Source organism: Ornithodoros turicata, chromosome 2 (assembly GCF_037126465.1).
Source record: "Ornithodoros turicata isolate Travis chromosome 2, ASM3712646v1, whole genome shotgun sequence".
NCBI classification, from domain to species: Eukaryota; Metazoa; Arthropoda; class Arachnida; order Ixodida; family Argasidae; genus Ornithodoros; species Ornithodoros turicata.
In genome coordinates, this window is record NC_088202.1 from 101,435,820 (window position 1) to 101,453,052 (window position 17,233).

The following is a 17,233-nucleotide window of genomic DNA, read 5'->3' on the forward strand; positions in this document are numbered from 1 at the left end:
AGCAAGGACCGCCACGGCGGGCTGGCTCCGCAGTCCTCGCATCCTGCATACAGCAACGGCATCTACATGGTCTTGGCCAGATTACAGGCAAATGAAAGAATGTGTTACAAACGTCTCCTCCTTCATGAATAGCACGCATTACCCACATTGACTTAGTACAGCACGCATCGCTACTTTTCCCTGTGAAGGCGTTGTAAACGTTAATTTCGTGTGACGATTTGGACAGTCATGTCAAAAGTGGGAGGAGGACGGCGTTCTTTTTACTTTACTTTTTAGTTTTCGCTTTTCACACGTACATCATTAAAGGCTTCAATTAATACGTACTACCTTACAAATTTAGACAGAGAAAACGCGCGTGAGGCAAATCGAGCGAAGCTCACGTCATATATCTAATGTACTGTAGGGGACACGGTTGTCTAAAAGAAACACTCCGTGGTTTATCTCATCTCAAATCTCCAGGTGTTGCAGGACTATTTATTTCGAGTAATAAACACGTGCAGCACATGGTCCACCTTCAAATGCAATATTGGCACAACACTTTCAAGCGCAACCGAGGTAATATGGGACGGCGAAGTACTAATAGGCGATTTTAGCTAACCGTGTCCCCAACAGTATGTGTCATTTGGCTGCAGGGGCTAAGGAAATAACGCAGAGTTCATCGAGTGCCATAAAAAATATACTATACGCATATCAATACTTGCGGCAGATCACTGAGTACGTTTATCGAAGGAGGTAATCAAATAGTCACTTTTCTGGCAAGGCCCATATTCTGAACAAAACATTAAAACGCAAGCAAGCTGGTGTAGCGATGTTGCTGGTATATCATTTCCTTGAGCGTGAGGAGGTGGTAGGGACAAAAACACATGTGAGTCTAGCCCTGTCAACTTGTGTTTTGTCTTCCAGTCCTTACTATCGCCTCAAGCTGAAGGAAATGATACCATGCCCATATATTGTAAACAACGACAATTAGCCGAGGTAGGCCACAAACAGTGACAGAAATTAGGAGGGTCTAGTTCGAATCCTGGTGTCATGCCTTTTTCCTAGGTTGTTTGGTTTCACTGAGTTGTTTCATTTCATATTGTGCTCCATTGGTAATTGTATAGAGGCTTACCGGTAACAGGAAATGTGTAGTACTCATTCTTATTCTTTCCGCAACACACTATATATCCTTTTAGAACTTGTGAAGATACAATAGACAGCGGACAACTTTTCAGCTCACGTCAGCAAAGAACACAGAAGGACGACGTGTACTTTGTGAACTACACCCCACGCTAGAAACTTCCAAGACCTTGTTTCAAACAGCCTACCTGCTAAACCATATCAAAAGAAAGAGAAAAGAATACGCCGCCAACGTTTTGCAGCAATTTTTCGTAACGCCTTGAGACAACTTCTCAGCAGGACACGACGACCCCTTTGATCCACCGTGTGCAAGAAAGAAAGACAAGAGCGCGACAAAACCCACCAATAAGCGGTGCAGCTAAAAGTGCGCTACAAGTGAATTCGCTTTGCTTTGAAGGCCATAAATACGAACACTTAGCAAGAGCGACATCTGAAGAAAACACCTCAGCGCAGGACGGGGCCCTTTTCTCCTCTCCCATTTGTTGCTGCCTCACTTTGAGGACAAGCCGCGTTTCTTTCTTGCTTGTGCTTTTGACGACCCACACATCTTTTTGTTGTCGTTGTTCATAATCAAATTCTGTAGCGCGTGATGGGATGGCACGGTGAGCCAATGAAAATGCGAGGCGTTTTGACAGCCTTTATATAAGGGCGTCAAGTTGTTTTTTGAAACGATCGCCGTCACTCAGGCTACAAACGGGCAGTGTGGACAGTCGCTCGCAGTCGCCGTCTTCTTACTCCGCATCAACAAAGTTCGGATACTTTAACATTCTCTCTCTTCAAGTCGCCTGCGGAAGTAATATGTGCGTCGGAAACTGGATTCGAGGTAAGTACACCTTTGCTGCATAACAGCTTTAAAAACTATGGTTCCATATTGAACCTTTTTCTGTTCCTCTGCTGTGCTCCTACTTGTATCCCTTAAAGAAGGTCTTCAGTGCATCATCGCACAGTTAAGTGGAAAGAGCGCTGTGAATGTAGTACGATATTACTGACCGTCAAGATCTAATATATTTTTTTTTAAAGGTAGCTTTTTTCCGTCTCCCAGAGGAAGTTTCACACCCAGGCTATGATTCTCTTTCCTTGGAGATTGGCCATACCGTATAAGCGCTGTGATTAAAATTTTAACTGAATTGGATTAGATTGGATTTGAAGGAAGAATAACATGGAGATTCCACAAATTCCGCTCTACAAATGGAACCGGCTATTCAAGTGCACTTGTACCGCTACAATGGCGGGTAATATCACAGACCACCAGGGTCGGTGGGGGCGATGGTGTGATGGCCGCATAATGAATGTAGAAGTTAAAAATTATAAAATGAGTACGGTGGTCCATGGGTGTGCTATACGGTCCACAGGTTTGAGCTCGCACCATGCATCAAAACCATTTGTCGCGATGCCGCGGAAGTATTTAACCACAGCGCCGAACGCTCGATGCCTGACCTGAGGGTGCCGCGGTCGGAGAACTTTAATGACATTAAAAGGTCGACTGCCCATCGCTGCCATCTTCGACTGCAAAACGCGGCGGGCTTCGCTGTAGCGATCAGATGATATTATGATGTAATGTATATCTTGCACAACACCACACGTACAGCAGTTGGGGAAGGCTGCCTTCCCGATCTTGTGTACAATAAAATTAACTGACGTGTAGGACAGTAGATATCTCAGTGGATGTCTTCTCGAACACAGCGGGCGCAAATGACGGACGCACTGATAGGCATCATACACGAAACGCGCTCTCCAGGTCAGACAATCTGTTAATATTGGCAGGGGCATTTGAAAGCTTACCCCGAAAGAATTCTACCTTCCTACAGCCCTACCAAAAACTCAAACTAGCAGCGCATTCAATGCATACTGTTAATTCGATGTGGCTCCTTGAGCCCTAGCTGCAACCGAGTCGCAATTCTAGCATCAGCAGTACCTCGCATAGATGCCAAAATTTTGTTGTGGTGGTTAGTATTTACAGTCTTCCAAAATTGCGTACTTGGAGCACCACAGCTCACGAAAATGGTTCAGCTCCCGAGTAAAAGAATACCGGTTCTGATTCAGCACAGGCGTCGTCTATGATATTCTCAGCGACCTGGTTTCGGATCAGGGGTGTTGAAGGCTCTGAACTTTGTATTTCTCTCTTATTATTATTATTTTTTGTAGTACACACGACTTTCATAAAGCTGAACATAAACACCGATAAAATAGCGCGTAGCAGCCATAAAATAGCGTAAATCCAGGCTAGCTCGTAGGTGAACTACATGATAACAAGTCTGAGCATAGGCACACAAGAAAACAGATTGTAAAGGAGGTGGTGTCCCTCTACGTGAGTCCTGACCAGCGGTGATGGAATGTCCCAGAGGACAGATGGTCGTGGCCTCACGCTAGGACGGTGCCAGTAGAACTGGTTGCCACCGCAGTAGCGCGCGGCAGCAGAGGCGCGTCGTCGTCGTCCACGGTCCGCCACATCACTCCCCTCTCTCAGACGCGGAGCGGTGCATACGGTTCAGGTCCGAGACAATGAAGAGGAGAATGGGGACGACTTGTGGATGATGGACAACTGGGCGCATGGCTTGTTTGTGGCAGTTGATGCAGTGGCAGCGGGATGGCGGGAACAAGAGCGCTGCGATACGGGCGGGTTCCAGAGATGAGGTGTGAGTGCTGAATGGTTGGGTACTTGAGTAGTTGCTGATTGCGTTGAGTGACTGCTGATTGCGTTGAGTGTTACTAAGTGAGTGCGTTGCTGTGTGGGCGACAGTACCGCAACCAGTACGAGAGCGTGAATGCTGGTGGTCGCCAGAGAAGTGTCGCGGAGGACCATCGTGAAGCAGGTGGAGCCGGAAACTGAACTTGCAGTGATCTCCCTGCGGGTCCCTGGTGGAACTGGGGTCCCAGTGCGACCTGCCTGCCAGAAGGTGGTTCGCTGCTGGTTTGCCAAAAAATTTAGGATGATGAATGGTCGAATTTCGCTGAACATGGTATTCGTTGTTCGGGTCACTAAATGTAGAGGAGGTGGTGTACCCTCTACAAGATAATTTGTGAATGGGGATTTTTGCTTCATAGCTGTATGCTACTCATAACATTTCCTGAGGGATACTTCAGTAACAGCAAAGTCTGTGCGAATTTGGCGGCTCCTCAAAGGAAAAAAAGAAGCGAAAGTCTAACAGAACTAAGATATCTGCGGCCATTAGACTAGATTCGAGACTTTCGGACAGGTTTAAGAAATACTCTGGGGGAGCGCCACCCGGAGACTTGAAAATAAAAATGATAGAGATGATACGAAAGAAAGTGGGCGTGTTGGTCGTAGCCCATTTTATCATCGGTAAAACAGAGCTGACAAATGTAAAACACCGAACGGTGGCGTAAGCACATTGACGGCGTGTGAATGTAAGCCCGGTTTCAAGATGATATACTGAACACTGCGTTTTTCGTTCATTTATGGCTGTGTGGATCTGTTGCAAAAGGGCATAACGTAAGACTGCAGTGCATCCGTGGACACATCGTCATTGGTGAGAACGATGCAGCTGGCTGTGAAACACTCAATGTTCAGCCGTTCATTCCGACATAAAAGACGTAACTTACGGGTCTATGTAGCGAAGCTTACAGACGGACACGGACACAGACGGACAGCTTACAGCTTACGGAGCGGAATGTACACACTAAAAAATTATATTCATTTTAATTTATATATCCGTAAATCAACCTCGCTCAAAGACTCTGTGCGCAAAAATATAACTACCGTCAGTAGACATTGCGCATGCTTTCACGAATTCAAAAAAAAAAAAAGAAGGAACCAGAAGAACTTCATCCTTTCGGATTCTCCAAGAATAGGTGACGACACTGGGGGCGTTGGCGTCCGTCTACTAGCAACAGCGCGCGTCTTCGCTTTCCGCCTCACGTTGGAAGACAGTCAGTACAGGATTCCTAGATCAGGAAAGGCCTCTCATGCTTCCCTCTGCCGCGCCGTGACGTCACACAAACCCGTCCGGAGGTCCGAGATTTTACATAGGTAGATGCCCGCGTCGTACTGCGTGCAAGATTATTTTGTGACTCAATGACCCTTTTAGCGTTGTAGCATGCTTGATCGATGGGCCCAGGTGACAGGACAATTATGACACGGGTTCGAAGCGGGGGAGTTTTAATCCTTCAGAGGCCTCAAGGACAAAAGTCAGAAGGACAAGGATTAAAGATCTCAACTGTACCCATGACAGATGACGTTTTTTGTTCAACTATCACTCGACCTTTCCAATAGAATAAAGAGGAAGGAGATGCACACATATACATATTTAGTTTATGAAGTGTAGCACTGCATACAAGGCCTTAGATGCAAGAATCCAACATTTCAACAGTAACAACAACAACATACAACATTTCTGTATAGGTTTGCGAGCTTCATTTTAAGACAGAACTCATAAGAAAAAAAAAAAGGTTCGATTCATGGAGTCAGCACCCCTGAGTTGTTTGAATCGTAAATTTATGGGCGTTTGAGGCTTACGTGTTTGTGTCGTCCCTAATTGGGGTCTGCCGCTTCATTGAGGCCAATTCTCGTTGTTCACGTCATAAGGAAATTGCCCCTGAAGGTCCCAGGGCTGACTCCTGATGCTGCGCCATCTATATGTTCCCCGCCTGCCCCCATTATTTGTCTATGTAGCAGCACTAGTGCCATCGGATGATGGCAGCTCAGTTTGAACGTGAGCGCGCAGAGAGCGATTAAACCAGTTGTTCTTCACCAGTCATTGGGTACGGTTGTCAGTCCTTTCCTGCGCCACATTTGGTGACCCGAACCTGGACATATGCAAACCTTCGGTTGGTTTCATGGAACCTCTCCCGCCGCAAACTGTCCCCGCTGCTGGCACACGGCTGCCCGCAACTTCGACAGCGGACCCGGCCATTTCGGCCGCCGCCCCGCCACTGCTGCGACTTCCCCCTTTCTGGCGAAAGAACCCTCGGTCGTGGTTCCGGCAAGTGGAGGCACAATTTGCGCTTCGGCACATACAGAGCCAACAGTCGAAGTACTTCCACGTCCTTGCAGGCCTTCCTCCGGAAACTGCGGCCGAGCTGGATGATGTCCTCACCACAGTCTCGCTTACTGAGGCCTACGACGTTCTTAAGAGCGCCATTTTGGATCGCCTGGAAGTTTCCGAACGTGCCTGGTTTCAGCAGCTACTTTCTGAAGAAGACCTTGGTGACCGTAAGCCATCACAGCTGCTGCACCGAATGAAGCAGCTGCTCGGAGATTCCGCCAGTCAGAGCCAGCAGCCGCTCTTGCAGGAATTATTGCTTCAGCGTTTGCCGCAGGCAATGCGCATGGTTCTGGCAGGATCTGAAGACCTCAGCCTTGACAAGCTTGCTGCTTTGGCAGATCGAATCGCAGACTATTCTGCGCCTGGGCATCCGCCGGTGGTGGCAGCGGCAACACCAGCTCAGCCTTCACGCTTAGATCGCATAGAAGATAAGCTTCAAGATCTAACGGACGCGTTCCACTCACTCTCTGAAAGTCGCTCAAGACGTCATCGCCGCTCCACTTCTCGACCTCGACTCGACAGAAGATACTCGTTCCCGTGCCACCCTTTGTTGGTACCACCAACGCTTCCGACATCGAGCCCAGCGCTGCATTTCGCCCTGTGCCTGGCAGGGAAACTCGCGGGCCGTTCACTGATGGTGGCAAGCGATCCCGGCCCAACTCCCAGCCGCCTTTTCGTCGTATGTGACCGCGTTGCTGGATGATACTGGCCTTCTGGTTGATACCGGCGCTGAGATCAGAGTGCTCCCAGCGTCTGCCGCAGATCGTCGCCAGCGGCTTTAACCTTCAAGCTGTCAACGGTACCGTAATCAAAACGTACGGCCTACGCTCCTTGACGTTGGACATTGGCCTGAGGAGGACATTTCGGTGGGTCTTCGCTCTTGCGGACGTCTCGCAGCCTATTCTAGGCGCCGATTTCTTGGCTGCCTTCAACCTGTCCGTTAACGTCCACCATCGACGCCTCCTTGACAACACCACAACGCTTGAAGCGAAGGGCCTGTCTTCTCCGGAAGTCCCAACTGGTATCCGCGCGCTGCATCCCGCTTCCCCATGTGACGCGCTCTTGGACGAGTTTCCGGACATCACCAAGCCCTGCAACTTGAAGGCACCGGTCAAGCACGACGTGACCCATCATATTACTACCACCGGCCCTCCAATCTCCTCCCGCTTCCGCCGCCTCCACGGTGACCGCCTGGCTATCGCCAAACGCGAGTTTGACCACATGCTGGACTTGGGTATCATTCAGCAATCATCGAGCAGCTGGGCATCCCCGCTGCATATGGTGCCGAAGAAGGACCCAGGAGATTGGAGGCCATGCGGCGACTATAGGGCTCTCAACCCCAGGACTATTCCAGACAGATACCCTCTACCTCACATCCACGATTTTACTGCCAGTCTTGCGGGCTGCACCGTCTTCACGACCCTGGACTTGGTGAAAGCCTATCACCAGATTCCGGTGCACCCGCCTGACATACCTAAGACGGCCGTCATAACACCCTTTGGACTCTTTGAATTTGTCAAGATGCCTTTCGGGTTGCGCAATGCTGCACAGAGCTTCCAACGCTTCATCAACAACGTCCTGCGAGGCTTGCCTTTCGTCTACGCCTATATTGACGACCTCCTCATTGCAAGCGCCTCGCAGGAGGAGCATATTGTGCATCTCCGGCAGGTATTCGCACGTCTCCAAGCCCAGGGCCTTGTCATTAACGTTAAGAAGTGCAGTTTCGGGCAGAGCGAAGCGAAGTTTCTTGGACACCATATCGATCAGCACGGCGTTCGTCCTCTCGAAACCAAGGTGCAGGCCATTCGTGAATTTCCCCGTCCGCAATCTGTACGGTAGGTGCGACAGTTCCTTGGCCTGCTGAATTTTCATCGGAGGTTCATCCCCGGCTGCGCACGCATTGTCCAACCGCTCACGGACCTCCTCCGGGCGCCCAAGTCGGCGACCTCCCAGTTGTCCTGGACGCCGGAAGTTGAGACCTCATTTGTCGAAGCGAAAATCGCCCTTGCCAAATGCAACACTGCTCGTCCATCCAATTCCTTCTGCACCAACCCGCCTCATGGCTGATGCCTCTGCCACGGCTGCTGGCGCCGTTCTGCAGCAGTTCGTTGATGGCATGTGGCAGCTGCTTGTTTTTTTTTCTCCCGCCGCCTCAAGACCGCCGAGACCCACTACAGCACGTTTGGGCGCGAGCTTCTCGCTGTATACGCGGCCGTGCGACACTTCCGCTATCACCTGGAAGGGCACATTCTAACCGACCACAAGCCGTTGTCATATGCATTCTCTGGCAACCACTCCGGCTGCTGTGAGCGTGAGATCCGTCAGCTTTCTTTTATCTCAGAGTTTTGCACCGACGTTCGCCATATCCCCGGCGTTGACAACTCGGCAGCTGATGCTCTTTCACGCATCAATGCAGCTCCCTACTTGCCATCCCCTGTGAGCGTCAGTGATCTCCTCAACGCCCAGGCTCATGACGCTGAGCTCAAGGACTACCTCGCCGGCGAATCCTCCCTCGTCCTTCAAAAGATACACCTCCCTGGTTGCGTCGACCCTCTTTTCTGCGACGTGTCCACTGCGCATACTCGCCCCTTCGTACCCGAGCCGCTACGTCGCCGGATCTTCAGCGAGTACCACAGCCTCGCCCACACCGGCGTGCGCGCTACACAGAAGGCCATTGCAACCCGCTACGTCTGGTCAAATATCAACAAGGACATCCGAAGCTGGACCCGCTCCTGTTTTACTTGCCAGCGGACCAAAGCTGAACGCCACATCCAGACGCCACTCAAAGCGTTCCCCACGCCCGAAGTCCGGTTCGGCCACATTCATTTGGACCTGGTTGGCCCACTTCTCTCTTCACTCATGATCCGGTATCTGCTGCCGGTACCTCTTCACCTGCGTCGACCGCTTTACGCGCTGGGCAGAGGCTGTAGCCGTCCCAGACGCGACGGTTACGGATACGGTCGGCCGCGCGTTTCTACTCGGTTGGGTCGCCCGTTTCGGGTGCCCTGACATTGTGACCACCGACAGGGGACGCCAGTTCACATTCCGCTCCTTCACGTCTGCTCTGAAGCTATCGGCGCAAAGCATATGATGACGACGGCATACCACCCCGCGGCAAACGGGATGGTGGAGCGGCTGCACCGCCAGCTAAAAGCAGCCCTCTGTTCCCAGCCTAAGCCAACTAACTGGGTTGACCATTTGTCATGGGTGCTCCTCGGCCTACGCTCTTCGCTAAAGCAGGATCTCAAGTGTAGCTCGGCGGAGTTAGTCTTCGGCTCCCCTTTGCGCTTGCCCGGTGACTTCCTCGATTCCAGCCCGGTGACTTCCTCGATTCCAGCCCGAAGCCTCCCCTCACCGGTGACGACTTCGCAACGCGCCTCCGTCCGCATTTCCAGGCCGTCCAACCCGCCCTACCTCGTCAGCCTTCCCATAGGAAGATTTTCGTGCACCCGGATTTGGCCAATGCCTCTCACGCCTTCGTCCGGGTGGATCATGCCAAGCCACCCTTGACCCCTGCATATGCTGGCCCTTACAAGATACTGGCCCGCAGCGACAAGAGCGTAACAGTCCACCTTAATGGCCGCAGCGAAACCATCTCCCTCGACAGGGTCAAGCCCGCTCATCTTGAGATCTCCTCGACCTTCCCTCCCACTGTGGAGGCCCTCAACGCCGACGCTCTGTCCCTCGGCGCAATGTTTCCTGGCATTCTCCCCTGGTTACCATCAGGGTCTAGGGGGGAAGGGAGGCCTGTAGCAGGACTAGTGCCATCGGATGATGGCAGCTCAGTTTGAACGTGAGCGCGCAGAGCGCGATTAAACCAGTTGTTCTCCACCAGTCACCGGGTACGGTTGTCAGTCCTTTCCTGCCCCACATCTACTACAAGCACATTACGAGAGGCATCTGAGGAGAAAAAGCGAGTACTGAAGCAAACGCTCTGGGACATGTTGTGATGGGGGTCAGGACCCATGAACAAGAAAAGCAAAAGAGGGTTGAATCATTTCAGCAGCTCCTGAACCGGATTCACGCAACTAAGTTCTCTACATTCTGGACAGCCGTCACAACTCAAAGTGTAATATTCATACATGTTCTAGATTCCCCACAGATAGGGTATCTGTCAAAATGATTTATTGATAGGCTGTTACGTGAAGACTATCAGGACATGCCAGCTGCATGACGGTGAGATCATTCATGAGAAACTAAATTATATCAGAACCCTCTCTAATCTATAATACGAAATGGATATCCAACTACTTTTTTACATTGTTGACCCAGTTCACTCCTAAAATACATCCGCAACAACTGCCGCAACAAAAAGAACGCTGGAAGGTGTTTCTTTTAACCTAGCTTCAATGACGGTGGCAAAAGAAATCAAAGTTGAGAGAGCACCATTTAGTGCACTGTTTAATCACTGTGTCCATGAGAAAGAACACCCGCACAAAAGCGTGCTCTTGGACTGACATTCAAGGCCGTCAACCCGGCAAACATAGTGTGAAGCTGGAGTCTAAGGGCCGGGTGCATAGCTTTATGCGAGCAGCAGTGGCTCGGCAGCAGCAACACGGCAACATGGCAGCAGAGCAGTTTTCTGCTGCGGCTGCTCTGCTGCTAGAGGCGTCCCATAGCTTCGTTTTGAAATAGCGGCAGCAGCGGCGTAGGAGGCCCAAAACGTGTTGCAACTACGGCATTGTTTACGTTTCGAACATTCCCAAGGCGTACGCAGTAGCTAAGCCTTTTGGAACACACACGTAGGAATGCAATTCTACGTGAAAGGCTGATATGAGTGGGACATATTATGGATCTGTAGCTCATAAGTGGACTGTGAAATGATTCTGGTGGTGGTCTGAGCCTCATATTACCTAATTGACTCTTCGTTGATGTGTAGAAGTCTCGTGACATTCAGCGCAGGTTCGTCCTTTCGCACTGGTGTGCAGCATCTGCTGGGGTTGGAGACTCTTCTACAGGATTTTGTCGTATTAATATCGCCTCGTTACTAGGATTCGATATTTTGATTTATTGTGACTGTCAAATGCGTACGTTGCTGATAGTGAAATAAAGCTGTCTAACGCAAATGAAGGCCTCTTCTGCTAGTCATCACTAGTTTCTGCCTCTTTTCATAAGGTAACAAGTTCATTGTCTATCTCTACCGAACCTTTTTGTAGCCTGAACGTTGTCTATCTCTATCGAAGGCCGTGGTGGATGGAACGACCTAGTGGATGTAGCATCGCCAAAAGCACGTCCCCGTCTACGTTCGAACCTCTGCCCCCAGATGGCACTCAGCAGACACCGCCCACGCGTCCTCCCATTGGCGCGCTCCGGGTGGGCGGGACGCGCGAGGGAGAGGGAAAATCTCAGGCCAGCTCTCTAGAGACTAGTCCCCACGAAATGCTAATAAACCTAGGTACCCTTTCCCAGGACCTGTGACCTAACTTTCCGACCCACAACTTCAGTTCCTGGATGTGTCGTAGCGTCGACGCATTCGACTTTTATGCTTACCTCATCCATGCAGTCGCTGAGTTGCCTGGGTACTGCTTCGAGGAACTGGGTCTTTCGTATGTGCTTCTGGGAAAGTTTCAGACGGACTGCCTAGATGATCGGATTGACAAGTGCCGCCAGTTAGCAGGATTGCTGTATCACATTTCAGTGAAACAGATGTTTGAGAGTGAAAACAAGCTGCGCCTCCAGAAGTGCTCACATTTCCTCATATGCAGTCTCTACAACTTTCGCGTGAAGAGCTGCAAAAGGGCTTACTTAACATACATACTTAGACCCCTGTCAGATGTACTAATTTAGTGTCACTTATTTGAAGTGCACTCCGTCCTGTAATGTCACTTTCACTACGCCCCTGCTACACGGCATAAGTAAGTGTCACTAAGCAGTCATGGTGATGACGATGGGCGAGCTTGAACTCCTACCTAACATCGGGGAGTGCGCCATACTTTCTAGGTACAATCATTTTTCTTACGTCCAGAGACATTTCATAAAGATTTTCTTTGCAGTTGAAGTCGATTGAACGTCATAAATATAATTGTCGCGAACCAACACAAGTATATTTATTTCACAAATGTTACATCTTCTTCTTCACCTCTTTGGTGGTCTTTACATATCTTTACTATGTCTTGCGCGTGCAAGTGGCCTGCGATGTCAGCATACACTTTCGCGTTTCGCTTGGTCCTCCCATGTTCTGATAGCATAGGTTTCTATCTCAGACCACGACGCCCTGTCTTTTTTGTCTTCCACTATTCAGTGCTTCACTGCGAGTATTTCGCCGGTAACACTTAACCACCGTGTAATGTCAACAAATATGGCAGCCGCGAAGTGGATTACGAACTCTATACTGGGCAGTCTGTGAACGAGAGTACCGGTAAATCACGCCAAAAATCCTTACGTCTTTCTTGTACAAATCAGCGCTGTCTTAACAAATTTGTCCAAAAATAAATTCCGATTGGGTTGTTTCTTTCCTTTTCCAAAAATAAGGTTTTTGTTACGCAAGCCCTGCCGTGGAGGCTACGTACTTGATTGTCGCAGGCAAAGTGAAGTGAGTTTGGCGAACTCACTTCATCGTAAGTGTACTTTGCATGTAGTGTTACTAAAAGATGCCGTGTGACTCCGAAATAATGACACTTACTGCAAGTGTACTCGCTGAAAGTGACACTAAATTAGTACGTCTGACAGGGGTATGACTTACTTACTTAAGGACTTAACTTACATAGCTGAGTATTGTGCAGATACAGTATTCAAGAAACTATCAGGCACAAAATGCAGGGAGCTTTTGGAGATCCACAATAGGGCGTTGGTTGTAGAGAACATAGAACTCACGCAGAAGATGTCAAAAATTCACAGAAATGTTTGTTGTCAATGTTGCGCTCTACGCATCAGTAGCTTCGCAAGCTCAGAGCAAAAGAAAACAATCAGAAATTCCGGTCCTAGAAGAGTAAAAACGGGACACATTCAGTGCTGTTGCTCAATACATGCTGGAGGAAGAAGATAGCAACAGGTGTTCCACTGGACATATTCGGGAACTTTTGCTTCAACAGGTTCTAGATGTAAACACGCTGTTGAACACTACAGGAAGCTGTGGAAGATAAGTTGCACAGAGAGAAGCAGTAAGCAACTTCTCAGGCACATATTTCGAACTATGTTGCTGGCAGACCGTACTAGAACCGTTCTGGACGAACTACTAAAAGCTAGACTAGTCTAGACGAGTAGTAATTGTTCAACTCACCTTCGTTCACGCTTTCGTATACTCGTAAGAAACGAAGCTGTAAGTGGCTCGGCTTGCCGTTGTGTAAGCAATTATTTTGTACGCTATGAGCACAAATACTGCAATAAAATTTCATTCTTCAAAAGTACACGCTGGTTCGCTTTTTCGTATCGAAAAAACGGGTGAATTCGCCTTCTAAATAAGATATCCGCCGAACATAACCAAAACAATGGACGCCATGTTGTAATCTCGTCGGACGGGATGTGGCGACGTTACGGAGCTATGGAGAGCCTTTCCTATCTAGGTGGCGTTAGTCAGTAGCGGTCAGTAGCTGCGGTGAATAGACGGAAATCATCATTTTAACACCTTTCCAACCATGTGTTTTTTCGGAACAGTTTTCGAGTAGCTCGTCTCACGCTACACGTACCCAGCATTTCATTTTTTTGTTTGTTCTTTACTAACATCACACTACAGAACCATTTCACTGGTCCCAAATTTGTATGGGGTTCCCTACCGTGTCTGAAACCTAGTATACAATGAAGATGCTGTTAGAAACACACTAATGCAGGAGTAGTTCTCGAACAAGCTGAAGGCATGTCATGTCTTTTTGGGCCGTCATGTTCACAATGCGTCATGTATAGAAGCGGAGAGGTGGCTCAGAGCTAGAAATAAGTCTTGATAGTTCCATTATTAAAGCCTTGGAAACATACCTCTCATCTGTCATTGTTTCGTCTATTTAGGGTAATAAGTTTCGTTGGTAAGGTTTTCGAAGAAGCGGTATTACATAGACAGGAATGGCGGTATGAGGACCATCATGACAGGCTTCTGTCTGTCATGATGCCTACAGAGATGACAGGCTTCTGCCGGCGTCTGCCTGCTACCGTGCCGGCTTCTACCGGCACAGCAGGTTGCGTTCTTGATCTGTCACCACTGTTGAGCAGACAAGGAGTCAGTGAACAATAGTTACGATCGTATTCGCCGACATCAAGAGAGCATATGACAGCCTCAGCCATGCCCAGAGGTGGGCAAAACTCCTCACGGTCTTTGCCCTCACCTCGATTTTCCTGGACGGAGCTTTGTCCTCACCTCACCTCACCTCAACTACTTTTCGGAGAAGTTCCCTCACCTCACCTCAAAAAAAATTTTCCTCACCTGCCCTTACCTTAAATAATTTTTCAGAAAATTTTCCTCGCCTCACCTCACCTCAAAACATTATCAGAAAAATTTCCTCACCTCACCTCACCTCAGCCTTTGCTGAAAAAATCTTTCCTCACCTCACTTCACCTCGAAACCTTTTCAGAAAATTTCCCTCACCTCACCTCAAATTCCGTGAGGTGAGGGGGTTCAAGGCGCCCTCACCTCACTTGCAGTTAGGAGGGTGCCCCTCCCTGCTCAAGGTCGACGCTTCTCACTTTTTTAAATGACGAAAGTACGCAGCGTAAAGCAAGTATCGACTATCGAGACTAAAGCATCAGGTCCCGACTCTCTGCTTCAGCGGTAGATTGTGACTGTAGGTGTTTGTGGCGCAAGCGCAACAGAGGCCAGAAAGCGCCACGACTGCGGTGAGTACCTAATGAATGGCGATGATAGCTAAAATTATTTACGGATCATGTCCTACGCATTATATCATGGCCGCTCGCCATCAGCTAGTGGGATGGTAAGTGCATTGCTAATTGTCTCGTTCACCGCCTTCGCATGGCATCCGATAGGTTGAGCGCTACAGTGGTTGTCGAATCGAAGCGCAGCTTTGTGAATCATAATCGTATGAGTGTCACGTCATCAGTGCACCCAATGTCGTGCCCATATTGCCCCCTACTTTTTGTGGGATGTGCAGCCAGAGTCTAGACCCATCGTCAGGACTCAGGACCAGCCAATAAGCAGCGATTATTGATAGTGAAGTGCAACGACTCGCGTCGTTCGGTTTACAACAGTCACTGAAAAAACAAATAAAGTAAAGAAGACAGCCCTAACAACTACCTTTTGCCAACTTGCCTCATATCACCTAAAATTTTCGGACAAATTTTCCTTTTTCTTCTCTCGGCACACGAAAAAAAGTCCTCACCTCACATGAAAAAGGAATCCTCACCTCAGAAAATTTTAACAAAATTTCCCTCACCTCACCTCAAAAGTTTTTCAGAAAATGTATCTCATCCCACCTCACCTCAGCTTTCTGGATAAAAGATTTCCTCACCTCACCTCAAAAAGTTTTTCAGAAAATTTTCCTCACCTCACCTCACCTCAGCGTCTTCTAGGAAGTTTTCCTCACCTCACCTCAACCATTGCTCCAAAAGATGCTCCTCACCTCACCTCAAATTCCGTGAGGTGAGGGTGCCCTCACCCTCACAAGCCCTCGCGAGGGTGCCCACCTCTGGCCATGCCCATGGGCTGCACCTGTTGCTAGAACCTGGTGCCCCCCGTCTAGTATTTCTGTAGGTAGCTGGTCTTTTGTGGCATAGGACAATTTCCGTTCCCATTCAACGGTGTCACGCCAAAGATCGTGCACAGTCATGATGTGCCACAGGGAAGGGAGCGAAGCCCGATTATTTGAAACTTCTAAAAAGAAGAAGACTTTCGTTACCCCCAGCATCAATATATAAACATACGCCCATGTCGTTTGAACCTGGGCCGTTGTAAAATCGAGACCTGCAATTTAGCTTGGCTTTCAGTATTCGCTTGGTAAAATCAGACATAATTTAATACAGGCCGGCATCGATTGACAAGACAGCAGAGCTCTCCTTTATGGGGAAAGATATGCGTCGTAAGAGAATGACACAGACGGAGGCCAGCTGGTGGACGAGGTCCATGGAGAACATGAACAGAGGAATAACAAAGAGAGAGAGAGAGAGAGAGAGAAGAGGACACATTGAACATGAACGAGAACATCCATGTAGCTGTCGTCTGTGTCGTCCTTATTTATTTGCTGCCTAAGTGGACGCTGTGTTCAACTCAACTCAACTTTCTTTACTGACAACCTAAGACAAGGGAAACCTATAAGACATGGCACTGCAGGGTAAACTCACGACGCAGTCCCAGACAGACTTGTACGTATTTAGCCTATTGAATTTAAAATACAATTTGCGGTATTTTGGTATTCTACACAATACCTTTTGTTTTGTGTATTTGTACTCTATTTAAAATACATTTTATGGTATTTTCTACACAATACTCTAATTACATATTTTGGATCTCCCTCTCAAACTTTCTTTCCATTATCTTGCTTGTTCAGTGGAAATTTCCCGAGTCCCTCGGACTTGACCCGGATAGTGACTCTAGACCCCGACATTGGCCCTTCTTGAAAGTCACCATTTAGAGATCTTGCCCCGTGTGTACTAATCCTTGGCCAGTGAAGGTTCTATTATGTGTGCCCTGACGCGGTGACACCGAATTTTGACCTCGCCGAGCAGGGACCTGCTAGAAGCTTGCTATGTTTTGGGTCACATATACTTAATGGAGTTATGTGGTACCTCTTCGTCATCGTTTTGGGACTTGTGTTTAGATGACTCCTATCACGCAGCGGCGGCCAGCGTAGTGCCCGGAGTCTAGGTGATTCATGTGACATAGCGGCGACTTCCCGCGTTGACCAGTCACCGGTGACTTTTTGCGTTCAAGGATAAATAGTATCTTAATTGTATCTCAAATACTTTTTGAAGTATTTCGTGCTCCATCTCAATTACTTTAATTTTCATGTATTTATACTCTATCTTAATTACATTCTAACGTTAGTATTTATTATGTTATCTTAAATACATTTTTGAGTATCTTGCACATGTCTGGTCCCAGATACAAAATAATAGTACAGACTGTGGCTGTCTTGTGAGGAACAACAAAGCAAAAACCAACATACTTCGAAACAGCAAACATAAATCTGACTACATCACAAAAATTATTGAATGCCGTTACCAGTAGAAAA

At 48.5% G+C, this 17,233-nt stretch overlaps 1 protein-coding gene across 1 annotated transcript in view; it reads left to right on the forward strand.

The window, feature by feature from the left end:
* Positions 1 to 1,618: 1,618 nt before the first annotated feature.
* LOC135385850 (uncharacterized) overlaps positions 1,619 to 17,233 on the forward strand; it is a 42,823-nt gene continuing 27,208 nt past the window's right edge. Inside the window, exon 1 of the mRNA XM_064615422.1 lies at positions 1,619 to 1,942. Within this exon, the coding sequence (XP_064471492.1) occupies positions 1,918 to 1,942 (25 nt within the window). The 5' untranslated portion in view covers positions 1,619 to 1,917. The remainder of the gene's footprint in view (positions 1,943 to 17,233) is intronic.